The sequence below is a fragment of the Lethenteron reissneri genome, chromosome 54 (genome assembly GCF_015708825.2).
Source record: "Lethenteron reissneri isolate LAM-NWPU_2019-01 chromosome 54, ASM1570882v1, whole genome shotgun sequence".
NCBI lineage: Eukaryota > Metazoa > Chordata > Hyperoartia > Petromyzontiformes > Petromyzontidae > Lethenteron > Lethenteron reissneri.
In genome coordinates, this window is record NC_083832.1 from 8,118,589 (window position 1) to 8,146,431 (window position 27,843).

General features: G+C 44.6%; 1 protein-coding gene across 1 annotated transcript; it reads left to right on the forward strand.

Moving 5' to 3' along the window:
• Positions 1-5,263: 5,263 nt before the first annotated feature.
• On the forward strand, positions 5,264-26,315 carry LOC133356396 (YY1-associated factor 2-like). The gene is made up of 4 exons (XM_061573903.1): positions 5,264-5,567; positions 10,327-10,452; positions 13,828-13,989; positions 20,506-26,315. The coding sequence occupies exons 1-4, from the start codon at positions 5,542-5,544 to the stop codon at positions 20,777-20,779; spliced, it is 588 nt and encodes a 195-aa protein (XP_061429887.1). The 5' UTR covers positions 5,264-5,541; the 3' UTR covers positions 20,780-26,315.
• Positions 26,316-27,843: the final 1,528 nt, after the last annotated feature.

Below are 27,843 nucleotides of genomic sequence, written 5' to 3' on the forward strand. Positions count from 1 at the left end.
CTAGGCAGTGGGTACCACCACTACGTCATGTGACTCAAGGCAGTGGGTACCACCACTACGTCATGTGACTCAAGGCAGTGGGTACCACCACTACGTCATGTGACTCAAGACAGTGGGTACCACCACTACGTCATGTCACTCAAGGCAGTGGGTACCACCACTACGTCATGTGACTCAAGACAGTGGGTACCACCACTACGTCATGTGACTCAAGGCAGTGGGTACCACCACTACGCCATGTGACTCAAGGCAGTGGGTACCACCACTACGCCATGTGACTCAAGGCAGTGGGTACCACCACTACGTCATGTGACTCAAGGCAGTGGGTACCACCACTACGTCATGTGACTCAAGGCAGTGGGTACCACCACTACGCCATGTGACTCAAGGCAGTGGGTACCACCACTACGTCATGTGACTCAAGGCAGTGGGTACCACCACTACGCCATGTGACTCAAGGCAGGGTACCACCACTACGTCATGTTGACTCAAGGCAGTGGGTACCACCACTACGTCATGTGACTCAAGGCAGTGGGTACCACCACTACGTCATGTGACTCAAGGCAGTGGGTACCACCACTACGTCATGTGACTCAAGGCAGTGGATACCACCACTACGTCATGTGACTCAAGGCAGTGGGTACCACCACTACGTCATGTGACTCAAGGCAGTGGGTACCACCACTACGTCATGTGACTCAAGGCAGTGGGTACCACCACTACGTCATGTGACTCAAGGCAGTGGATACCACCACTACGTCATGTGACTCAAGGCAGTGAGTACCACCACTACGTCATGTGACTCAAGGCAGTGGATACCACCACTACGTCATGTGACTCTGCAGTGGTTACCACCACTACGTCATGTGACTCTGCAGTGGATACCACCACTACGTCATGTGACTCTAGGCAGTGGATACCACCACTACGTCATGTGACTCAAGGCAGTGGGTACCACCAATACGTCATGTGACTCAAGGCAGTGGGTACCACCACTACGTCATGTGACTCAAGGCAGTGGGTACCACCACTACGTCATGTGACTCAAGGCAGTGGGTACCACCACTACGTCATGTGACTCAAGGCAGTGAGTACCACCACTACGTCATGTGACTCTAGGCAGTGGGTACCACCACTACGTCATGTGACTCAAGGCAGTGGGTACCCACCACTACGTCATGTGACTCAAGGCAGTGAGTACCACCACTACGTCATGTGACTCAAGGCAGTGGGTACCACCACTACGTCATGTGACTCAAGGCAGTGAGTACCACCACTACGTCATGTGACTCTAGGCAGTGGGTACCACCACTACGTCATGTGACTCTAGGCAGTGGATACCACCACTACGTCATGTGACTCTAGGCAGTGGGTACCACCACTACGTCATGTGACTCAAGGCAGTGGGTACCACCACTACGCCATGTGACTCAAGGCAGTGGGTACCACCACTAGGTCATGTGACTCAAGGCAGTGAGTACCACCACTACGTCATGTGACTCTAGGCAGTGGGTAACCACCACTACGTCATGTGACTCTAGGCAGTGGGTACCACCACTACGTCATGTGACTTTAGGCATTGGGTAACCACCACTACGTCATGTGATTTTAGGCATTGGGTAACCACCACTACGTCATGTGACTCTAGGCAGTGGGTACCACCACTACGTCATGTGACTTTAGGCAGTGGGTAACCACCACTACGTCATGTGATTTTAGGCATTGGGTAACCACCACTACGTCATGTGACTCAAGACAGTGGGTACCACCACTACGTCATGTGACTCAAGGCAGTGGGTACCACCACTACGTCATGTGACTCAAGGCAGTGGGTACCCACCTCTACGTCATGTGACTCAAGGCAGTGGGTACCACCTCTACGTCATGTCACTCAAGACAGTGGGTACCACCACTACGTCATGTGACTCAAGGCAGTGGGTACCACCACTACGTCATGTGACTCTAGGCAGTGGGTACCACCACTACGTCATGTGACTTTAGGCATTGGGTAACCACCACTACGTCATGTGACTCAAGGCAGTGGGTACCACCACTACGTCACGTGACTTTAGGCATTGGGTAACCACCACAACGTCATGTGACTCAAGGCAGTGGGTACCACCACTACGTCATGTGACTCAAGGCAGTGGGTACCACCACTACGTCATGTGACTCTAGGCAGTGAGTACCACCACTACGTCATGTCACTCTAGGCAGTGGGTAACCACTACGTCATGTGACTCATTGAGTCGTTCCTAACTACATAATTGGCGTCATTATTTATAATTTATATTATTTTAGCAGTTTCTAAGCCAAAGCCCTCTCGATAATAATGCAAACCAGACATCAACAAGCAAAATAGTATTAAATATTTAAACATTAAAATAATAAGTAGACAACTAATTCTCATAGTTATTTCAAAATTCAACGAACTGGATGACAGCGAATCACAACGTTGCAATGTGTGCCGAGATATGTAAAGCAACTAAACTAAAATCATAATCACACAATAAAATTAGACCCACTCCGCAAATGCCAGTGTGACCCCCCCACCCCCAACCATTATCCAGCCCTGTTAATAAATTCTAAGACTAAAGTGCGTAACAACATTTTCCGATCACTCTGGCAGACCGCTACAATTCACAACACCGAAACGTTCCAACTTTTCTGGGTCAGACAGACCTCTACACCACACACACACAAAAACATCGGCGAATTTCTATGGGTGAGAAACACTTCCCCAAACACACAGCACGCAATTTAATCTGGATGAGACTTCCCCATACACACACAGACAACAACCACTGTTCACCACTCAGTGGCGGTGACGTCACCACGGCGCTTGTGCCAGGCTACGTGCACTTTGAGGCCACGTGAAGCGTAGAAGACTCGCTGGCAGGTCACGGGAAAGACCCAGGTGCCATCGGTTGACTGCCTGAGATGACTGCCCGATGCTCCATCTGTGCCCTCTACTGTGCCAATTCCCTGTGTTTTATCCGCCCGATGTTGTGAGCATCGGCTCCTCTGCCCTCCGCTGATGTCGGAGAGCGACTGCTTCCAACTGCCCATTAGCGTCCTTCACGAGCCTCCTCCACCCATCCACTCTGAGTGAGTGGATGAGACAGACCTCCACACGCACACACACACATCGCACGTAGATGTCTCTGGATGAGATATACCGCACTACACAGCACGTGGATATCTGTGTACGAGACAGCTTTCCACACACACCACGTGGATGTCTCTGGATGACACAGTCCACGTGGATGTCTCTGGGCCGAGACAACACCGCAGCACGTACACACAGAGCACGTGGATGTCTCTGGGCCGAGACAACACCGCAGCAAGTACACACACACAGAGCACGTGGGTGTCTCTGGGCTGAGACAACACCGCAGCACGTACACACACAGAGCACGTGGGTGTCTCTGGGCCGAGACAAAACCGCAGCACGTACACACACAGAGCACGTGGGTGTCTCTGGGCCGAGACAACACCGCAGCACGTACACACACACAGAGCACGTGGGTGTCTCTGGGCCGAGACAACACCGCAGCACGTACACACACAGAGCACGTGGGTGTCTATGGGCTGAGACAACACCGCAGCACGTACACACACAGAGCACGTGGGTGTCTCTGGATGACACAGTCCACGTGGGTGTCTCTAGGCCGAAACAACACCGCAGCACGTACACACACAGAGCACGTGGGTGTCTATGGGCTGAGACAACACCGCAGCACGTAGACACACAGAGCACGTGGGTGTCTCTGGGCTGAGACAACACCGCAGCATGTACACACACACAGAGCACGTGGGTGTCTCTGGGCTGAGACAACACCGCAGCACGTAGACACACACCACGTGGGTGTCTCTGGGGCAAGACAACACCGCAGCACGTAGACACACACACAGCACGTGGATGTCTCTGGGCCGAGACAACACCACAGCACGTAGACACACAGAGCACGCGGGTGTCTCTGGGCCGAGACAACACCGCAGCACGTACACACACAGAGCACGTGGGTGTCTCTGGGCCGAGACAAAACCGCAGCACGTACACACACAGAGCACGTGGGTGTCTCTGGGCCGAGACAACACCGCAGCACGTACACACACACAGAGCACGTGGGTGTCTCTGGGCCGAGACAACACCGCAGCACGTACACACACAGAGCACGTGGGTGTCTATGGGCTGAGACAACACCGCAGCACGTACACACACAGAGCACGTGGGTGTCTCTGGATGACACAGTCCACGTGGGTGTCTCTAGGCCGAGACAACACCGCAGCACGTACACACACAGAGCACGTGGGTGTCTATGGGCTGAGACAACACCGCAGCACGTAGACACACAGAGCACGTGGGTGTCTCTGGGCTGAGACAACACCGCAGCATGTACACACACACAGAGCACGTGGGTGTCTCTGGGCTGAGACAACACCGCAGCACGTAGACACACACCACGTGGGTGTCTCTGGGCCAAGACAACACCGCAGCACGTAGACACACACACAGCACGTGGGTGTCTCTGGGTCGAGACAACACCACAGCACGTAGACACACAGAGCACGCGGGTGTCTCTGGGCCGAGACAACACCGCAGCACGTACACACACAGAGCACGTGGGTGTCTCTGGGCCGAGACAACACCGCAACACGTACACACACACAGCACGTGGGTGTCTCTGGGCCGAGACAACACCGCAGCACGTACACACACACAGCACGTGGGTGTCTCTGGGCCGAGACAACACCGCAGCACGTACACACACAGAGCACGTGGGTGTCTCTGGGCCGAGACAACACCGCAACACGTACACACACACAGCACGTGGGTGTCTCTGGGCCGAGACAACACCGCAGCACGTACACACACACAGCACGTGGGTGTCTCTGGGCCGAGACAACACCGCAGCACGTACACACACACACAGAGCACGTGGGTGTCTCTGGGCCGAGACAACACCGCAGCACGTACACACACACAGAGCACGTGGGTGTCTCTTGATGACACACACACACAGCACGTACACACACAGAGCACGTGGGTGTCTCTGGGCCGAGACAACACCGCAGCACGTACACACACACACAGCACGTACACACACACACACACCACGTGGATTCCCCGTGTCACCCCGACACACACGTGGGGCGAATTCCCCACAAACCCATGATGTCACCCCCTTTTTCGGGCGGCCGCCCCATTGGCTGAGCTCGCGTCACGTGGCCGAGGGGGAGGAGGGAGGGATGAAGGGGGGGGCAGCTGCTCAGCTGTTCGTCTCTGGCGGTGTGAGACGAAGCCGCTGTTCAGCGTCTCCCATTTCTTTTAGCCTCGTTGTTTATTGCTACATTTTTGTTTAGTTTGTTTCAGTCGACTATTTCCTTGTTGTTGTTGTTTAGCTCGATGTGATTGCTTCGTTTCGCCTTCTTCTTCGCGTTTGTATCGACCCGCGTGTCGGTAACAACCACCACCACCATCATCACCATCACCACCCGCCTCTCTTCTTTCTCTGCGTGGCCGACAGCCACATCGCGATGGGCGACAAAAGAAGCCCCACAAGGTAACGCCATCGTGTGCGCGTTCCGGCTGGGGAGACAAAGGCGGTCGGGCGTGGTGATGGATACAGCAAACCCTACCCCCTACCACCCCCTCATGTGTCGGCTGTAGTCGGTGCTTACTCGCTCGCAGCACTTGCCCCCATCAGCCTGCGTCGACTACACGGGGGAGCTTTGCCTCTGTCTATTTGTGTCGGTGTGTGCGTGTTGTGTAGCACTTCACGTGGCCTTAAAAGTGCACCTAGCCTGGCACGCGCGCGCCGTGGTGACGTGATCGCCACATCGTGGCGAATGGCGGCGGCGGCTGCTGCTGTGTGAGTGGTTGTGATTGTGTAGATCGGTGTGAGTGTGTGTTTGTGTGATTGTGTGTGTGATTATGTGAGTGTGATTGTGTGTGTGTGATTGTGTGTGTGATTATGTGTGTGAGTGTGTGTGATTGTGTGTGTGATTGTATGTATGTGTGTGTGATTGTGTGTGTGATTGTATGTATGTGTGTGTGATTGTGTGTATGTGTGTGTGATTGTGTGTATGTGTGTGTGTTTGTGTGTGATTGTGCGTGTGATTGTGTTTTGTGTGTGTGAGTAATTGTGTTAGTGTGATTGTGTGTGTGAGTAATTGTGTTAGTGTGATTGTGTGTGTGAGTAATTGTGTTAGTGTGATTGTGTGTGTGAGTAATTGTGTTAGTGTGATTGTGTGTGTGTGAGTAATTGTGTGAGTGTGATTGTGTGTGTGTGTGTGTGAGTAATTGTGTGTACGTGTGAGTGTGATTGTGTGTGTGTGTGTGAGTGTGATTGTGTGTGATTGTGTGTGTGTGTAATTGTGTGCGAGTAATTGTGTGTGAGTGTGATTGTGTGTGTGATTGTGTATGTTATTGTGTGAATGTGTGTGATTGTGTGTATGTGTGTATGTGTGTGATTGTGTGAATGTGTGTGATTGTGTGTATGTGTGTATGTGTGTGATTGTGTGTATGTGCGTGTAATTGATTGTGTGTGATTGTGTCATTGATTGTGTGTGAGTGCGATTGTGTGTGTGTGATTGATTGTGTGTGATTGTGTATATGTGTGTAATTGATTGTGTACGATTGTGTATGTGTGTGTGATTGTGTATGTGTCTGTGATTGTGTATGTATGTGTGCGATTGTGTATATGTGTGTGTGCGGTTGTTTCTGAACCAGTCCTGGGCCTCCCCTAGGTCGACTCAGCCTAAAATGAGTACCTGGTGCGGTGTGTAAACATCGCTACTGGGGAGACAAAGGCGGCCGGGCGTGGTGCTAGCCACCCACCCCCTCGTGTGCCGTGCCGGCCTTCATAGGTGCTCGCTAACAGCACTTGCCCCTACAGTCTGTTAAGGCTATACGGGGGATCTTTGTTTTTGTCTTTGTTGTGCGATTGTGTGTATGTATGTGTGTGATTGTGTATATGTGCGTGAGTGTGATTAAATGCGTGTGATGTGTATATATGTGTGAGTGTGTACATGTGTGTGTGTAATTGAAGTGATTGTATATATGAGTGAGTGTGTACATGTGTGTGTGTACTTGAATGTGTGTGTGATTATGTATATAGGTCGACTCAGTCTAAAGTGAGTACCTGGTGATGGTGTGGAGTCAACATCGCCACTGGGGAGACAAAGGCGGCCGGGCGTGGTGCTGGCCACCCACCCCATCGTGTGCCGTGCCAGCCCTCATAGGTGCTCGCTAACAGCACTTGCCCCAACAGCCTGTGTAGGCTACACGGGGGACCTCTATGTGTATGTGTTTTTAATATAAAGTCATGATTATAATTGCTTATTTTTATACAGGTTGCTGCGTACAGCCTCTGGAGCCTGGGTATTTAAATGAAAGCAATGTGTGTTGTCATAAGGCCAGATGCATTTTTTGAATTGGAAATCCTGTTGCATGTGGTCGTAAAACTACACCCGTGTACGAAGTAAAGATGTGAACTCAGGCTCTTGTAGTTATATTGTGTGGCCATCTCGCGTTCCAGTCTCATCCAGGTCAATTGGGAGGAGCAGAGTCACCATTATACCATTCCCAATTTTCCACCTGCCTTTAAAAAAAATCGTAAGTTGTTCACACGTGGCAGTCCTGGCGTGAATGCCAGTGGTGTGATCATTATTTCAGAGTATAGGTCTCATTTTGGTCCCTGGATTGAGTTGATACTCAAGAGATCGATGCGAGTCTTCCATATCTGCCAGTGGATTACAAGTCCACGACCAATAGGGTTAATGTTTGTTTTTGCTCACTGAGAGCAGTTGTGTGCCAGAAAGAACAAGGTAATGTGGCTCTAGAAAGGGTCAGATTCTAGAGCAGGGGAAGAGAGGTCACAGTGGCAGACGAAGTGGCATGAATATGCTCTTAAGGAAGTCCACTTTGAGCCTACTATGATGCAAGGGATGGACAAGTCAGATTCGCAGAGCAGGGAAGTTAATACGATGGATGTGTGGCAGTAGTTGAAAGTTGGTGCATTCCACCTGTAACCCAGCACTGTGGTGGCAAGGCATGGTGGATCGCACACGTGTTGCGAAACACCCTTTCCATGGGCATTGCGGTGACCCATACTCTGGCTTGCCAGGATAATGGAAGGACAGCAAATGTGGACTTCCCATCCGTGTGCGGGAGGAGTGTTGACCACCTCATTACGCGTGTGGTTTTCTCTGGTTGCTTTGGTTTCCTCCTACATCAACGGAGTTGGGTTCATCAAACACATTTAGCCAGAACAAAACTCAACACATGATTCAATAAGTGCCGTAAAAGATGAAGAAATATTGTTTAATAGGCGACGTTTATGGGCAATGGCCCTTCTATATAGCTCATACATACAGGGGACAGAGATAAGAGTGGATAATGTGAGTTTGAGACAGCACTAAACACCATTGGGCACGATGACAACTATAAGAATGTTTTCTAATGACCATGTTTTTTAATCGGCATGTAAATAGTTAGCTCATTCTAGCTATTGGGTAACAGAGGGCCCCACCGAGCTTTGGTTCTGACTGCCTTCCCGCTTGCCTGTGGTTTTCTGCGCCTCTGAATCTACGGAATCTGTGCGCATTACACATTTGCAACTTTAACTATTTTTTTTACCATTTGACTGACGTGGAAGGAGATTGGAAACTCGGAAGGAGGTGGCCTCAGGAGGGAAAATTAGTAGCTTGTGGTGGTGGTGGTGGTCCAGTCACGTGATATTACTGGTGATTAGAACTGACTATACATTCAACCAGATTCCAGTTATTCTTGGCATCCATCAGTCGCTCCTACCCAGTCTCCTCACCCCGATGGACACTCGACCTACTGGTGGACGTGGTGTTGAAGATCACGAGGTCGCGAGATTGTTGAGTGGGAGATGAAATTAGAAGGGAGGGATCCATGGAGTTCAAGAGTGACTTGTGTGTTTGCGTGTAGAACTCTTGTCACACCGTACGTAGCCATCCGTGCTAATCAGAGGTGCGGGGGAAGGACAATTGATGAATCGTCAGCTTGGATGTCAACATCACCAGTGAGTAGAGGGGGGAGGCCTAAGATTGAAGTGAGGTGAGAAAAGTATGGCATGAGGTGTGAGTTTGGCTGATGGTAGATGGCTGTTTTTGGCTGGAGCACTGTTGGAGGTGGTGGGAGAGAAATGCTCTAAAGAGTTAACAATTTGTAAATTTACGGTAAATAATTTAAAGTGAGGTGTGGTAGTGACAGCCATTCCTTCGCTTATGCATTCGAGTATACACAATATGCACATATGTGTATCGATGTATATTCACGTGTGTATTCATTTGTGCGTTAGGGCGCACACATTGCATATGCATGCATTGTGACGTCTCTGTATATGTGCAGCATTGGTTCAGTACAAGCAAACTGGACTGGTTTTGACATTCGTTGTTATTTATTTTGTCTATATATGCATTTGTATGCAGTGAGGAGTGTATACACAGGCCTTGTACATGTGCATAGTGATTTGCCTTTGTGTATGTTACATGTCATGTATGCATCTGTTGGCTTAAAAAAGACTAAACCACAGTATTTCCCAAATAAGGCCATTTTCACGACAACATTGTGAACTTTCTTTCCTCTCGGTTACACGACACATACCGTTGTGAATTTGTACTGAATCTGTTATGTATAAAGAATACAAATATCTTAAGTGTATGTATACGTGTGTTATATGTATGTATTTCTCTCGTTATGCGAATATGTGAATCATCTGTGTGTCGCCTTAAGTAATACCTATACGTGTAATGATTTTCATTTTTACATGTAATTATTATGCATAGGTATAGTATTTGTCTTTTCTAAATGCAAATCTGTGTGTACCCTGTATGTACGTGATTTGTGCACTGTGTGTACATATCTGTGTCAACATATGTGTACTATACTGTCCTGAAATTCTATTCACACGATGCATTAAATATGCATCATGTGAATATCATACACAGGTACATGCACTGCACGCATACCACCGTATAGACGTGCGTTTTTTCGTGTCCTGTTAAATGCACAGCCATTTGCTCTCTCCGCTATCCCTTCTTTAACCAGACGGTGAAACAGACCCATTAAGATACATGAAACAACATTGCCTGTTTTACAAGGGTGGACCTGGGGGTCATGTCCGGTGAATTTCCCTCGCTTGCAATTGCACCGTCTCGTCTTGTGCCCATCCTTCTTGCCCAATCCTCCCATTTGCTCCACGTTTTTTTTTCTTCCTCCGTTTTTCTCCCGCCTTCCCCCTTCTCCACGGCCGACCCAACATTTTCTTTTTTTTTTACAATTCCCCACAGGCCGAAGAGACAGGCGAAGGCTCTGTTTGAGGAGGCATACTGGGACTGCAGCGTGTGCACGTTCAGGAACAGGGCGGAGGCGTTCAAGTGCAGCATCTGCGACGTGCGGAAAGGCACGTCCACACGGTGAGAAATTGATAACTTTTGCCTTCTGCTTCCAACCCCCTCCTCCTGTGTGAGCTGGTGAATTTTCTCGCGTGGAGCTGCCTTGTGTCGACGGTGTACTGCAATATGTTGTGCAAGTACCGGCACTCCACGAGATACAAATGTCCTGACTTGCGAACATCCGCACTTGCGAACGAACCGCCGTAAGATGTTGTTATTTGTAACCTCCGTACTTACGAACCGAACCGCGGGACTATTTTGTTCTGCGGATTGATCCTCGGCGAGATGTAAATAGTCCCAGCATCCTGCGCCCTTGCGACAAGCAAGGCAGCATCAGGGCTCAAGGTAAGTGAAAATATAATCGATTTATTTATTTTCATGGTACTATATTTTATGTTTTATTTACACTACAGTATATATTACAGTATTATATACAAATGTACAATCTTTCTTATTTAACAATGCGTTTGTTGAACCATAACACATTTTATAACACTGACCGTACTTTCATTTAAATATTGAGTTGCGAGATACGAACACATCGACTTACGAAACGGGTCTCGGGAACATAACCCGTTTGTAAGTCGAGGACTGTCTGTATATTCCTTCTTCTGAGTAGTCTAGGCATTAGCACACTACGAACCGAGCCAGTTAATTCATCATCATCATCGTCATGGTCAGTCAAGGTATGCCATCTGCTTAAAAGTGGGCATTACGGATCGGGCAACAGATGGCAAGCATTGATTTCAATAACCAAAGTAAATGACTGATCAGTTTCGGGTATTCAATAATTCATGGATTCTCAGCATGCTAAGAACATTCATGTCGCTTTCCAATGTTTGAGGTCAATGTGTGCTACCTGCTATGACATATGGTTCAGAAACACGGTCATTCACGAAAGATGTAGAACAAAAGAGAGAAATGTGCATAGAAGCGTGATTGTATTTATTGACAGAAAAAAAATAATAAATAGATTAGAGAATACATGCATATGAATTACATCATCTGAAGTATGTTGAAAAGTGGACTCAGGAGGCAGGAGATGTCAGAATCTGAATATTTATCCTGGAGAAATCAGATGAACTATAAAGCTCTTTTTCACAAGTGTCCAGTCAGGAAAGGTCAGAACGGTACAACAACAAACAATACAAAACACGATAGGAGTGCAAAGTATAGAAAATGTAATAAAATCACTTACAAATATACAAATACAATACAACTACAATGGTACCTCTGTATACGTCATTAATTAGTTCCAGAAGGTAGGACTTATACCGAAACTGACGGATACCAAATGAATTTTTCCCATAAGAAATAAAGGGCAAGGAAATAATCCGTTCCAAAGTATAAGAAATAATATTTTATATGGCATATTATACATTAATGGGGTTGTATTAAATAATTTAGACACTAATTACTAAAATGCATACATAAATGAAAATAAATGGATAAATAAATAAAATGTTTTTACGTCACTTTACTTTGCTGAGAGGAGTTGATAGCCTACGAGGATGGTGGTGAGGAAGGGGAGGAGTTGTGAACGGGGTAGACGCGGGTACGCGGTGACTCATCCCGACCCATACAAGTTCGAGCAAGCGCGTCGTATCCCAAGCAAGGCGTCGTATCCCAAGATGTGTTTTTCTCGTCAAAACACGACGCGTACCAAATTCGACGTATTCTAAAGCGGTCGTATACCGAGGTATGACTGTATTTTTCAGAAGCGACCTGGCCACAAATGAAAGCCCATCAAAAAGTGGCTTATTATCTGGAAATGTTAAAAGCAGTAAAATAAAATAAATAATCACGAGAAGAGAAACGATGGTCAATAATAAGAACAGTGGTAGCAACCATGGCATGGAACACGTCCAAGAGGATGTCTAGCGAGTAGATATAGCGATGAAATAGTTTGTGGCCAGGTGTTGGACGGAGTTTTGCATCGCAAGCTCTTAACAGGTGGTGGTGTAACAGCTTGGGGAGAGGCCTTCATCCAGCAGAAGATTTGTCATGGCTTATAATGATATCTAAATTTACATTGCAAGCTGGTCATATTGTTTGTTCAAGAGCACACAAATCTAGTTACACGAAAACACAAACCAGGGAAGTTCCCAACTGCTTTCGCCTTGTTCAGCCACATCTACTTCCCTCCCAACTTAACCAAGGTTTGAGAGTCCTCTTGCCTTGGATAAGTTGTCCAGACGGATGTTGAAACTGAAGTCTGCTTGTACAAAGTTTGTTTCGGAACCTGCAAAACTATCTCCAAATGAATCAAATTGCAGCAGCCCAGACTTCCCACCTTGCATCCGTAATCATAACCACATCACCCCCACTCCACAGATCCCTCCACTGGCTGCTTACGAAATTCTTTAACACATTCCTGCGGAGGGAGCTGGTAGGAACGTTGGGTTGCTCGGTCAATGGCCAGGGTCAACGGCGGCGTGGTGTATTCCGCAAATATGCCCGACTGACGGGCGGGCACAAGCCGGCGTGAGTAGGTTAAACGTTTAGTTTTATAAGGGCACCACGGGGTGACCAGCCCCTCCCCACCCAGCCCCACCCCTCCCACCCCCCACCCAGCCCCACCCTCCCCACCCAGCCCCTCCCCACCCTCCCCACCCAGCCCCTCCCCACCCTCCCCTCTCCACCCAGCCCCACCCCTCTCATTTTTGGATGTACGACGGACGGACACAATAATCTCCTGTGGGCTGGTGGAACCAGGAGGTTCCTACCAGTATCAGTTAAAGGACTGCCTTTACCCCCTTCAAGATCTTCCCCTGGACTTGCCTCTGCCAACTACTCCCATGACATCTTTCCCTGCTTCCCCTCGTGTGCTCGCTGTGCCAGGCACCAAAGCCTTTAGTCAATAACCCCCAGTGAACCTCTGCTGTGTGGGTGGGTGGTGGCATCTTCTCGGCTGTGAGCTGTGCTGTCTAGAAATCCCTTCCCCAGTTGTCCACTCTGGCAACTTTTGTAAACCTGTTCAAGTCAAAACCTAAGGCATCTTTTGCTCTTATTATGACTCTTCGATTTAAGTATCTTACACAGCACCGTACCATATGATAATATTCCTGTTTGTCCTGTGGTATCCTACCTCCAATTTTGTACAGCATTTTGAGATGCAGTCACATTTGGAAGCCCTACAGATCACGTTTGTATTGTAAAAACTCAAATATCAGTCAATAATGGCCGTTCTTCGTAACATAGAACCCTTTTTCACTTGTAGAGATTGATCTCTAAAGAAGGGCTGTTGCCCGAAACGTTACCCATTTATATATTTTAGGGGGCAGTGTTATTGACAACAAATGTGTTGACTTGTTGCCATCTGTACCCCCTCACAACTCAGAACCGACAAACTAATGTTGTTCCATGTTGCGTTGTGCCTGCCTGCTGTGGCCGCAGGAAGCCCCGACTTAATTCACAGCTCGTCGCCCAGCAGGTGGCTCAGAAGTTCAGTGTTCCCACCAAGAAGGAGAAGAGGGAGCGCGGTGAGAAAGAGAAGCTGGACAAAGACAGAGAGGCGTCTTCCAGCACAAGCAAGAGGAATCTGAACAAAAAAACAAGGTATTATTACGGTTGATGCCTGTTGATGTTTCCCAACTGGTCACGCTGAGGACTGGTGTCTCCATTGAGAAGTGATCCCCTTATGACAGCCAGTCCTCCCACCGTTTCCAGCAATTCCCCCCCCCGCTATAGGTTTCCACGTGCGTTGTTCCGCGTATACGTTTGCTGACTAATTGGGGGAACGTATTTCCTTGCAAGTGTAATGTTTCACATATGCATTGCTTTTAAAAATTGCGCAAAAGTTTTTGCGCATTTTTTTTTTCACGCCGTGAAAACGGTCTACTTTGCGATGTAATACAGTACTGTCCGTGCGAAGTTCGTACCGTGGAAAATCACTCGATCACGTGCCTCCATCTGCCAGCCCCCGCCATTTCGTGCGTTCATTGTACACGTGTTATGTAGCCATACTGTGTAGCATCACGTGATTGTTTAAATAAAGTAGAGTAAAAGTACAGCACTTTACCATCCGGAATGCTCCATTAACCGGCGTCTGTCATAGATGGCAATACTAATCGTCCTTCACGTATCCGGAAACAATTCCCATAGCCATCCGGCATCTTGCCATGCGGTTCTCACAGATCTGTTGTTTTTTATGGAAGCTTCAGGATGCTGCCGAGTGGTAGCGCTAGCGACAGTCTGTACATACAGTACTGTACCATTGTATACTGTACTCTAAATTGCCCCACTGCTTCTCTACAATCAACTTAGAATGCTCTGCAACTGACTGCTAAGTACCCCTGTAATTCTCATATTATAGTTAAAATGTAAGCTTAGTTTCTGTCTTGAAAAGTTGAATGTTACTTGAAAAATGTGGTGAACCATGAGTATAACTCTCCGATAACCGGCATATTTGATTTACCGTCATCCTCCATCCTCATGAATGCCGGATAACAGAGCTTTTCCTGCATAAAGGACAGTACGAGATGAGTTCAAAAGCGCCACAGTAGATGATGATAGCGCCTCTGGCAAGGAAAATTTCAAAGAAAAAGTATTAATCTCGAGGTTAAATTCGACGTTTTAGTGTATTTTCTATATTGCTACAAAGCTTGGTCTACCCACGACCTCGGTGAGATCTATTTGAGTTAACGCAGGAAACGTTCTAGAATGTGCTAGAAATGTGGCACCTTTAACTGCCGCCAAAATGACTCGTCGAACAGTTGTGGGATTGTCGAAAATATGGAAAGGCTTTTAAAGTGTCACAATTGTAGATCAAATCAGTCGCTTCTGGACCATCTGTGGTAAGTATTTGTATCAAATTGTTTGTATCTATCATGAGTTAAAATGTATGCAAACTTATACTAATATGCATTTTTGCGCACTTGATGACACTTAGTCACGCATTTTCTTTACCAGAAATGTCAGCTAGGGAGTCGACCCATTATTATAATATTATTTACATGGGAAATTATAGTTAGCTTCAAGTAATTTCGAGTTGAGTATCATTTCCCTGGAACGCATCACTTATGTATAGCGATGGATTCCTATACTCGCATCAATGCGTTGGTTTCGTTGTAGTGTCCGGATTATAACCAAGGCTTTTGCATTTGTTCAATATAGCTCATGTTCAGGTTGATGTCTGATGTTTTCACTCCACGTGCTGTGGGAGCTTCTTTAGAATGCTTCTTTCTTTTATAGTGCCTGAAGAAGCTTCCAGGATGTGGAGCGAAACATCGGACATCATTGCAGAATGACTCGCGATTTAACCCGGAAAGCCATTGGAGAGATAAAGTTTTGACTAGATGACATCTGCCACTTGTAGCTATTTTGCCTTCTAATATTCACTTTTATACAAAATGCATTTATCTGACTGTTAACAGGTAGTATGAAACAAAATGTAGAAGATTATATATACATTTTTTTTCATCAATCTTATCAGTATTCAAAACAATCTTTAATCAAGTAAATGGCCGATTTAAAACAACTTATTTGAAACCAACTAAAAATCTAACAACATTATTATGTAGTTGGTCGCGTGCGTACTAAACAAAGTACTGGCATGTACATCACAACACTACTGTGTTGTAAACTTGTTGATAGCTGATGACATGACAACATGACAATGTAAATGTTTATCCATGGGCGGCGGAGGCGTTTTAACGTTGAAATACATTCACAAGTTAAGATCGCTTGTCTCACATGCTAATGTTTATCTTTCGCCTAAGGAAGTGGTGCCCCCCCCTCATTGTTCAGCTCGGCAGGTTGCAGGTCATCCTCAGACTAAAGAAGAAGTGAGCCCTCTGTGTGAACAGCACGTTGTCATCACTGTGGTTTTAAGTGCTTAAAAAGGGAACTGAGGGTAACACTGCCGGGGCTCATTGTGCAAAAAAAAGTTTGTGTACATTTGCATTCTGGCAACGAAAACGTCAGGATGGCATGTTCCTACCCGACTATGCATGGCTGCAGCCACCACTGCAAACACGTGTTCTCTCACATTCATTGTACTTACTGCTTGGCATTGATGCCACGGTTCAATGTGCCACGGTATCACGTTTTTTTTATCCATAATGATGAGGGCGGGGTGAGTTGCTTCTCTTGGTGAATCATTCTATCCACAATTATCGGTAACTAAAATTAATAAAAATAATAGGAATTAAAATATCATTTTTTTCATGTTATTTCTATTATTATTTCTATTATTTTTATTATTATTTTTTACCTACGTGACTTTACCGAAAAAACCTGAGAGTATGAATCCTTGCAGTCACGAAAGCTTCAAATCTAGAACAAAAATTAATCCTATCTACCACAACATTTGTGGGTAAACGTGGAGAATCCAGTGCATGCGCTACACATCTTATCTTACCCACGAAATAATTGTGAATGGTGGATAACAACGCACTTCCTGGTGGCATCTTCTGGGTCTGCTGTCTGCGGATTAACACCGTGCACCTGTCCAAGCCCTCGTGTAATAGGAAGAGTAGCAGCACACCCATATGCTTTGGCGACAGACCAATCTATCATTTTCTAGTTTTATTACACGTTGTTATTTCTGCAGGGCATTTGGCAATTCTGATGAAACACCCCTCAGTGTATATTTAACTTAGGTCGTATTGACATTAATACGTGTACTGTGGCACCACTTGTAAATACTGTTTACACTGCTATTCTATTAAGGTAGATATATGCAACTGATAGTGCAAAGTAATCACATTTTTTAAAAGTTAACAATGGATGAAGATTGTTATCTTGTAATTACAATTGATGCGATGTCTTCAGTTGATTGTCAGATGATGTCAAGCTAGATTTGCACAAATGTACCATGTATTTCCATTGATCTAAGTCACTGTTCCCTTGCACAACCGAGCTTTTGGCAGTACTCGTCTTCAGTGGTTGGTGCCAAATCAAGTCGAAAAATTGCACAATCTTATCGTTAAGGGATGGGCTCTCCATTTTGACAACCGATCTTGATTTTTTTGACAGCCAACTAAAAATTGTGATTTGTTTTGTCCGTGACGACGGATGAGAGTACGCTGAGCCTTTTTTTTTTTGTCAACCGACAAATGAGGAATTGCCGCTACAGAAAGATCCATGTTGACACCATCCGAGCGATTGCGCGTTTCCAGAGGTTTGCGGTTCGATTCCCAGCTCGTGGTAATGCGCGCCGTTAGCGGTGGACATTGGTGTCGTTGGACAATGCTGGTGTCGTCCAGATTTGTCAAATGGAAGAGAGATAACCAAAAAAACAACTTACAATTTACTCAGTTGGAATATACATCGTACCCCCTCCCCCCGAACTTCTGTCAAAACATGGAACGACCCTTCTGAAAAAGAATAATGGCACTCGGTGAGGTTTTCCCCGGGTAAACTTGCGTAGTAGTCGTGGTAATAATAATACGATCACAATCATCGGTGTACCATCATCGGTGTACAATTTCACCCTCTGTCGCAATGGGTTAAGTAAGGCACCGATGTGGGTGTCCTCAATGTATAGCTCAAGCAGAACAGACAAACCTGGGGGCTTGCCTAGAGGTAGAGAATTGTTTTGAAACTCAGCTAATGGAGTTTGGAGAGGGGAGTGTTTATAAGGTATATCTACAAAACCACACATGTTATACGTGTCGTATCACTTGCTTGTGGGTGTATTTGCACACGTGTAAGAATGCAAATGGGTCATCCTTGTAATTAAGTGGATGTTTAAATTTCAGACTGATGATTTCAGACTGATGACCGACTCTCTCTTTGCTTAATCTGAAGCGACTTATCATCATGAGCTGTGTATATCCACTGCTGGATGAATGTCTCCCCACATCATCATCCCACATGGTCCTGTGATGCATTTCCTAAAGAGAGGAAGAGTTGTACTTCAGGGAAGCGTTGCCTGGATAACTATTAAGGTCCTGAAACTATCTGTAAGTTTAAGATGATTACATTTTTTTCTTCCTGCAACAGGCCATGAAGATTCTATGAATAGCTAAATCAACTACGATATGATACAATTGGTAAATTCATTGCAACGCCAGTTAAAATATTTAGGGGGTGAGATGATTATTGGTGAATTTGGTAGTGCCGCGGTGGTGAAATGTTTTCTCCCTCGCCTGGTATGGAGGAGATTGTGGGTTCGGTCCTGACCCTGATGCCTGTGTATATGGAGTGTGCATGTTTTCCTTGTGGTCGTGTGGAATTTTTATCCAGGTCCTCCAGTTTTTCCCTCGACTTTTCCCTCCACATTTAGAATCAACACGTGTTCAGAGTATTTGGCTGCTATGAATGTTCACATGATAAGCCACTTGGTTGAACTATCACTTGTGGCCAGGTCGCTTCTGGAAACGAGCTATATAGATCAGTGGGCCTTACCTGGTAAAAATAAAAATAGTTTAATTCTTGACTTAAAGCTTTCGTGACTGCAGGAATTCATATTCTTGAGTCTTTCCGTAAAGTCACATAGATAGGTAATTTTTTTTTGTTATTTTCTTTGAACCTATCTACGTGACTTTACCGAAAGACCCAAGAGTAAAAAATAGTTTAGTTTAAAAATGAGGGAAAAAATGTGAACTGGAATTCCCAATCACTAGGGCTGTGAAGATAACAAGCGCCTGTATGGAGGCGGCTGCATCGCGACATTTATAAATTAAAGTGACTTAATTTTCACGAAAAATCACACCACGTTGTCAGGGACGTCTCTCACCTTAGCAAATTCAACACGGCAAACGATCGCAGGCCGGTGCGATGCACGTTACATTTTAACATTGGCAAAGAATGAACAGAGCTAATTAAAGGCGAGACTAGGACAACGTCAAACATCTAGTTTTCAGGAGGTAGGGGAATTTCAACTCATTATCAGCAACAGATTGAACTCCTTAGAGAAGCAGAATGATGAAATGGATGTCACTTTCAAAATTGAGATCGCTAACCTTGTGATGTGCACTAAAAGTGGGTGGTTCATGTAGAAAGCTAGTAGGACTAGGTATCTGAAAGCTTAAAGAATGCATTCAATAAGGCGGTAAATAATAGCAGGATGAATATGCTGAATAAAATGGAATACAGTAGAACTCTGTAAAACCATACTCTTAGGTTTTTTCGGTAAAGTCACGTAGGTAAAAATAAATAATGAAAATAATAGAAGTAATAATAAAAATAATAGAAATAAAATAATAAATCACGACGTTTCGGAGGCAACACAAGTATCCGTCATCAGGTGGGACCGTCACAGATACATTTACTGTATCAAGTGAGGCAAAATTCCAAGAGACAAGCCCTTAAATACAAGTTAAGGGGGTGGGGGAGAGGGGCTTATCTGAATGTGGTAGCCAGGGAATGGGACGTGTTGGGGGGGTGGGCGGGGCTACAAGAGAACAATCGGTGCACCTCGACTTTGGGTTGTAACCGGTGTTGGCTGATAATCCAAATACAACCACTGAGAAAAGAATGAGGAAAGAAAGATTGTGAACTACCAAAATGGTTGAAGATGTAATAACCAAACAGGTCACGAATATTGTAACAAGGAGGTTTATTGATACAGATCATGTAGTGACTATTATGGAGAGGCACACGTGATGGACATGTGCCACGGTAGAATTTTTTTTATCCATAATGATGAGGGCGGGGAGTTGGTTCTCTTGGTGAATAATTCTATCCACAATTATCGGTAAAAATAAATCCTATCTACCACAACATTTATGGATAAACATGGATAATCCAGTGCATGCGCTACGCATCTTATCTTACCCGCAAAATAATTGTGAATGGTGGATAACAACGTACTTCCTGGTGGCATCTTCTGGGTCTGCTGTCTGCGGATTAACACCAATCGTAGGAAGTATCGCGCATCTGTCCAAGCCCCACGTGTAATAGGAAAGAGTGGATAATAGGGTAGCGGATAAGACGAGTTTTACTCCACAGACTTAACGAGCCAAAGCGTGACGGAAGGGCCAAGTTGGTATTTAAACTCTGCAGTCTTCCAACTATCCGGCGGGCAAAGTCCCACTGCAGTCCCGCCTGGACCCAAGCGGTCCTTGCGTCGTCGCGCTCACGGTGCCGTTGTTGATTTCTTTTTTGCTCGCACCTATCTCGGGGCAGGCCCAAGCTGAAGAACATCGACAGGAGCAGTGGGCAGCAGCTCGCGGTCACCGTGGGCAACGTCACCGTCATCATCACCGACTTCAAGGAGAAGAAGCCCACGGCAGGTGCCGGCGCGGTGGCGACGGGCCCCAAGGGTCCGTCGGCGGGCGGGGCGGCCCGGGGCGGTTCGGAGAGGGGCGGCTCCAGCTCCGACAGCAACACGGAGAGAGATGAGCCCTCGCACCCGACCTCGCCGCAGAGGGACGAGTCGCTGAGCGGAGACTCGCACTGAAGCGGCGGTGGAGGTGGCGGTGTTAGGGGGAGGGGGGTGGCGAGCGTAGGAATCCGTCGCAGATTGATTTGCGTGCTGTGAAGTCTCTTTAAAGTGCTCGGAGAGTGGCGAAATTTCAATTTGGCTTCTTTTTGGCAGGCCCAAAAATAGTGCCGTGTTTTTATCGCTGTATGCATTTGCACCGGAACTACACTGAGAATCAGTTTTTATAGCCGAGGTAAATGTGTGCCTTGGTCAACCATATTTTTTCCCAACTTCTAAAACCTTATAAAATGCTGCGTAAGCATATCTTATACCAGCAGTGTTTTTTTTTTTCCATAGGCTGTATCACGCCGACTTTTCAGTGTACAGAAATTTAAGGTCAATTCACCAATGAACTTGTATATGCCACATTTCACTGTGATAAACCTCAGCACAAACATTGGGTGCTGATGCGCCAAAACTTATCTGACATTAGAGACTGTCAAACAAAAAGTTAGTAGTTAATTTAGAGCAATAAGTGCTTTCAAAATAGAAACAAATGTAAAATCTGTTGGTGCTAATGTTTTGGCCTCAAAAAAAATGTACGTGTTTATTTATACATAAACAATGGAGCTGAACCTTTTTTACTTTAATAACATACGTGTCATTTTAGTATAACAAGTGAATAGTAGTAGCTCTACAGCACACACTGGCACTGCAAATAATCTGCATTGCTCAGTAAGTACAAAGCTTCTATTCAATTTGGCTGTGTAAAAGACAATGGCGTTTTTACAATACAGTACAGGGATTTCAGACGGTTAACTTTATATATTGCTGTCCGTAAACAGTTGTTTTTCTCTATTGCGGTTGTCCCTTTCCAATGCGTGGCAAGAATACGTTTGTGGTGCCTTGTGTTTGTACATACTACATCGGTGGCTGTATCGTGGTGTGCGCTTCTGTGCTATTGGCTGTGCCAGCTGCTATGCGAGACGTTTTTTTTCGGCCATGGCACTGGCATTTAAATGTGGGGAGGGCTTGCTTGCCGCATATAATTTGAACATGTTCTCATGATCTAATCGAGTGCAGCACATATTCGGCCTGGCAAGTGAGAGCACATTGACACTTGCCCAATTAACTATTTGTATCTGGGATATGATTAAGCCATAGGTGTGCACTCCACAATGTCGGTGTGATTATCAGAAAGATAATGAACCCTGCCAAATGCACATGGTTCTGTAAAATCTTTGCTGCCCAGTTTGTTACGGACACTCGCTTAACATTCGGTTTTTGGAGTTTAATTTATTATATCTGCATCAATTTGCGTGCGAGTTGAACCGCACGCTCCCCTTAGCGTACGTCGCCGTACAAGCGACAGCGTCACACCGAGCTTGTAAAGCGCAATCTTGGCACGGTTTTTGTGAAATCTAGACCACAGATTGAATTGTGAGGTTCCCATCATGCGAATTGCATCCTTCAGGCTGTAAGGGGGTCTTGGATCGGTGTGGTGGTTTGTGGGGTTCACACAAGGGCGAGATTGAATCGGCCTTCATGTTGGGACTGCCGAGTTGTGAACAAACGCAGTCACACTCCACACACCGATGCATAATCTGTTCAATATGACGGGAGCTAAACACATTTTCTCACTCACTTCATGGTCGAGGGTGAGAAGGATCTGCGTGGAATGTGCTGTATGGCCAACCGTTATTAGGAAAACACAATCCCTGAAAAGGACTGAGAAATAAACAAAAATTAAAACTGTACTATCATCGAAAATAATGGCAAGAGCTCAATGTAGCTCACCTCTCCATATGCTGTGGGACACTGGCATTCTGTTAGCTCAGCATAGTAGTTGGCACCTTCATTGCTTGGAATAAACTTGATGGAACTTGAATGGAATGAAAGTACTCTATAGATATACTTAAATATATACCTATATTAGAAATTATTGTGCAAATTCGAATACATATATATATTGTAGTCTGTTGCTTTGTATTTCAGCTATGCATTCAAATATTCTTGATTCTGTAACAGTGCCTCTACGGCAAGTTTGTTAGTGTTTTACCTGTTAACTATTGGTGTTGAGAAGAAAAAAAAAACCGTAACATTGTATTAAATCTTGCAGCCCTTGAGGAAAGCAATTGCTAAAGGTGAAGATGCAGAGTTTTAATATAAATATTTCTGGTTCGTCTAAAATCTCAATCATAGTGTAGTTTTAAATGAAAGCCTTTCCAATGCCACTTGGCGTAAACCAGACCTGTCATTATCAATTTAAACGATGGAACAATAAAATTAAATAATAGCCCTACTGTGAAATCGTAACTCACAAGAAAAAACACACATTAATGTGATCCCTTGCATATTTATTGGTGCTAGTGCAAAAGCATGCCTCATGTAAAACCGATATTGTGGTATGTTTTATGTGTGTAGTCGTTTAAGCCCTCGTTAATATCCACATCAATCGTGCCCCTGTTGTACTTAAAGCACTTACACGTGGCTAAATTAATTTCGGTAATTGTTTTGTGTCTTATGAGAGACTAATTATTGCCGTGCATATGTGTGCATGTGTGTTTGCGTGTGCTGTACCGTATGTGCACAATACAATACTTTTGTTGTGACGAAACATAACCGAGTATGTTATGGCAAGACGCGTACATGACGGGGAAAAATAAAATGCGTCTGTAATAATCAATGACTGATAATTTACAATGATGCATTATGGAATTTATTGTGACTATCAGTATGCAAATACGATTACAATGAGTGTGTGTGTGCGCGCATGCATATAAATGTACACAGTAATACCACGACTTGCCAGATTTTTTGGCATTTCCGCACCTCAGATTAGGTCGGCTCTGTACTGCGTGAAAGAAGTTCAGCATGTATGCGTACATACATTTAGCCGGACCAATGCCAGACAAATGACGAACTCATTTGGTGCACGTAACGATGCTCCCAGGGCACCAGGCTTGCAGGCAATGCAGGTCCACAGTTGCTGTGGCCCAGACGGTATTGCCACTGTGTGTATACTGTTGAGCTCCCTGTAATGCCCGCGACCTCTTGTTTTCTTGCTTTCGGCCCTTCATTGCTTTGCCTTCCTTCGGATTATCTCGCCTTCTGTTACAGTGCTTGGATGTTGCCTCGCCTTCTCTCATTGTGCGCGTTGACTGCTTGTGTCTTGTCGGAGTTGCGATACGCACAGTACATTCATTATAGCACAGTCGGTTTTTTTTTCCTTCTATATACATGTATTTTCTTTTACGGTCGAGTAAATGTATTTAAAAAGAAATTATTTCAAATAATTTTAGTCGCTGTATGTTTTTAACGGTAGGTTTTATTTCGAGGGTTATTTCATTATTGTCGCATGATTTTGATTATTTTTTTGCAGCAGGCTGGACCGAGGCTCCCCCCCCCCCCCCGCCGCTTTATTAGTCTGCATATCGATCAACAGCCGTGATGCTACACAACCCAAAATAAGAGGTTTCGCTTCATGCGCTAAGATGCAGCAAAGCAGAAACGGCACGTAAGGAGGCAGCTGCCTGCTGAGGAGCGCACAAAGTAGACACACAACGCTGTCCCACGTTCCCACCACATCGCCGCAATGTCGAGTGAATGCAAACCGCACGGAGCGGAAATGTTGCGTAGAAGTAGGTTCGGAGCGCGAGATCGCACAAGTCGAACCCGCGTCGAGTGAGAGAAACCTGTATCTCGCGAAATTTAAGTGGCACATTTTAAAAATAGAATGTAGGACAGCGGTTAGGTGGTTTGATTCGCCGCGAAATTGCGTTTGAATAGAAGTTAGCTGCCCATGATAATAGCAGGTTCTCTAAAGTGATGGTCTGAGCCTAGTCACTCGTAACTACAACGACAACAAAACAAATGATTGCTTTGAACGTTTTGCTTATTTTTGGAAGAGTATTTTAACTTTTGAGAAATACACCAACTTTACTTGCCGTGTGATGAGAATTGTTTTTCTGTAGCACGGCGAGCTGGAAAGTTCAGCCCCCCCCCCACCCCCTAATTCTAGATTGGAAGCTTTCGTGACTGCAAGGAGTCATACTCTTAGGTTTTTTCGGTAAAGTCACGTAAGTAAAAAATAATAAAATAATAATAAATGAAAATAAATCTATTAAATCACGACGTTTCGGAGGCAACACAAGTCTCTGTTTTCAGGTGGGACCGTCACAGCTAAATTGATTTACCTGTTGTCTCAAAGAGGCCACGTTTGAGCACTAGTCCTGAGATGTCTCCTGAGATGTCTCCTCCTGGCTTTGGTCTACCAATAATTGTTGCACTGCTCTGCAAAAATCCCACAATGGATGGATACTTTGTCTCATGACATGACACCGATAGCATACATTGGAATCTCCTTCGAAAGACAGGAATGTTTGCAGTGACATGATCCAATCGCAGGGGTTATTTTTGAAAGTGTCTGTCCGTGCACGGCAGCTAAAAAGTAAAAACTTTGGAATTTGAATTCCTATTTCATTGCCTTTCATACACCTTTGATCAACGCACTAGTCACATTGCAAATGCAGAACTGTATTTTGGTCACTATAGTTCTACTGTTCATCTACTTTATATAGAATTTGCAACATTCTACAACGCACATGGCATTTTGAAAACACTTCCTCAGATACTTTATTTTCTTTGGTTGCATTAAATTATATTTCAAAAACGGAAGTGGTGTAACCAAGACGTAATTTCTCGATGGTTTCAGCAACGTGACTAGGCTGACTTGGAATAGGGATTATCAGCACTACAACGAGAGTACAAAAGTATGCCTGGCCTTGATAATTCTTCTATATGCCTATAATCCTATAAGCAGATTTATATATATAGAAAACATGCAGATAAGAGAAGGGCATATTAGCAGTGCTCTGGATTGGTCTGGCTCAAATTAAGCACCTGGGTGTAACTCTTGCATTATATAAGCCCTCTGCATGTAGCCAATAGCAAAATGCTATGCCATTACTTGCTGTGGACATGCATACATTACAGGCAACTTCAATACTTCAGATTATTATAAATATAAATTGTTCGTATGATCTCGTGTTTCAAATTCAGTACCAAAAAGCAGTTTGAAGAAAAATGTTCTTCAAAGTGACATTCATATCTGCATGTTTGTCAGCCTTAAGTATGTTAATGCATAACGTTTTGTGCTGACTTTTTGACAAATCATATATTGAGCTATTAAAATAATGTTTAATATTGTATTATTACTATTGTTATGCCATAATAAGCATATCAGAAAAAAACGTGGTTATCTTTCAGAATTTCCTGCGAATAAATGTCGATGCGTCATGTTTGACAAGATTGTTGTTGATGTAATCATATGGATGGACTGAATATTCTCGGTGGGTAGTTGACAAATACTTGAAATGTCTAAGTGGTGCTAGTACATATTACGTATTATACGTGGCTTGTTTTACACTTGTTTCACCTTTTATACTTTGTCTATTTGCATACATTAGCAAAAGTATTGGCTTATTCATTTGTCCTCTGACTCATTTTTGTATCATAAAGTATAATAAATTACACAATATTGCTTTTGGAGTGTTGCCATTTCCTCTCACAATATACAAGGTTTCATATTCTTGGTTCTTTCGGTAAAGTTACGTAGAAGGGAAATAAATATAATATAAAACAATTCTCACAAGCAATCATCAGCAATCATCATCAGCTGATGATGATTGCTTGTGTTGCAGTCGAAACGTCGTGAGAATTTTTATTGTTTTATATTTTTATTATTTTCTTATTTCCCTTCTACGTGACTTTACCGAAAGAACCAAGAAGATGAATCCCTGCAGTCACGAAAGCTTTAAATCAAAATTTACAGTGTGTTTAAAAAAGATGGACCCGAGTTCAAATCACTGTCTTTGAAATTGGGTCCATCTTTTTGAAACAGCCTGTATATTGCATGTGAATTATTGGGTTATTTGCCCTTAATATCCAATGTAGGTGTGTTATAAAATCGTATGCATTCATTGTTGGTACAGTCACATTAATTTCAGTAAGTTTATATGATTAAAGACTAGATCATAAAGCCTGTCTTTGCGAGGCAAAATATTTCAATAAATATAATAATTAACATCTGATTTTTTTAAAATTGTCTACAATCAGACGAAACTTCTCCAAAAATGTGTTTTTTCGCAACAAAAAACAAAATAGTTGATTACTTGTTTCAACTTCTTACATTTAAAGGCGTGCTCATCGGAAACGGATCAATTAAAAAATTCCGTTCCTTTTTATTAGAAAGAACAAAACAATGAATTTAATACTCTATGAGGGGAAGCTCCTATCTTTTTCAATTTTCGAATTCAAATACACATTAAATGCGTATTTGTTTCGTTCAAACTCGCTTTAACGCTCTATAAAACTAAAAAACCCGCAATCTTATCTTTTGAATGGTTTCTGAATGACACGCACAAACATTTTTACGGGGCATTTTAAAATGGAGATTTGGGAGCCTTAAAATAAAAAAAAAATCTAATTTTCAGATTTTTCTGTTTGTGTCCTATGTACCAAACGTCAGCTTTCTACCTTGTCGGGAAATACCCTAAAGGTTTTTGAGACAGATTACGGTCTTGATTAAAATAGAAGATATACACGGAAATGGCGTGGAGTGGTGACTTGCTGTGGTTCGCGCACTCTGCTGTGAAATTGACCTGCTTTCCGATTTCCACCAGCGGCTAGCACCAGTGGTGAGTGATATCTGTACCCGTCCTACCCACACCCCACACAAACCTGACGTGACCAGCATGGTGAAGTATGATCATGCAAAAATTCACATCGCCAGCAAAGCACGGGGAGGCCTTCATCCAGCAGTCGACCGACTGAGGGCTGCAAATGATCATTAGGCATAGAATCAAGATATGATTAAACTTTGAATCAAGAACATTTTTCGTAATACATTTGTTACTGTGATTTTAAGAGAAAAAAATATTGACTTCATTTTATTTTACGAAGTATAATTATGCAAATAAGGATAGCCGTTGTTATTTAGTACCGGTGAACAGTAATTTTCCGTTTCTACAGTCAGAAGGTTCTACATGTGAACAGCTTCAGACGTTGACACTAATGGGTGACGATTCTAGATTTGAAGC

Coding starts and splice junctions, on each gene's coding strand:
- LOC133356396 (XM_061573903.1), top strand. CDS start 5,542: ATGGGCGACAAAAGAAGCCCCACAAG. Junction 5,568..10,326: donor GACAAAAGAAGCCCCACAAG/GTAACGCCATCG, acceptor AATTCCCCACAG/GCCGAAGAGACAGGCGAAGG. Junction 10,453..13,827: donor CGGAAAGGCACGTCCACACG/GTGAGAAATTGA, acceptor CTGTGGCCGCAG/GAAGCCCCGACTTAATTCAC.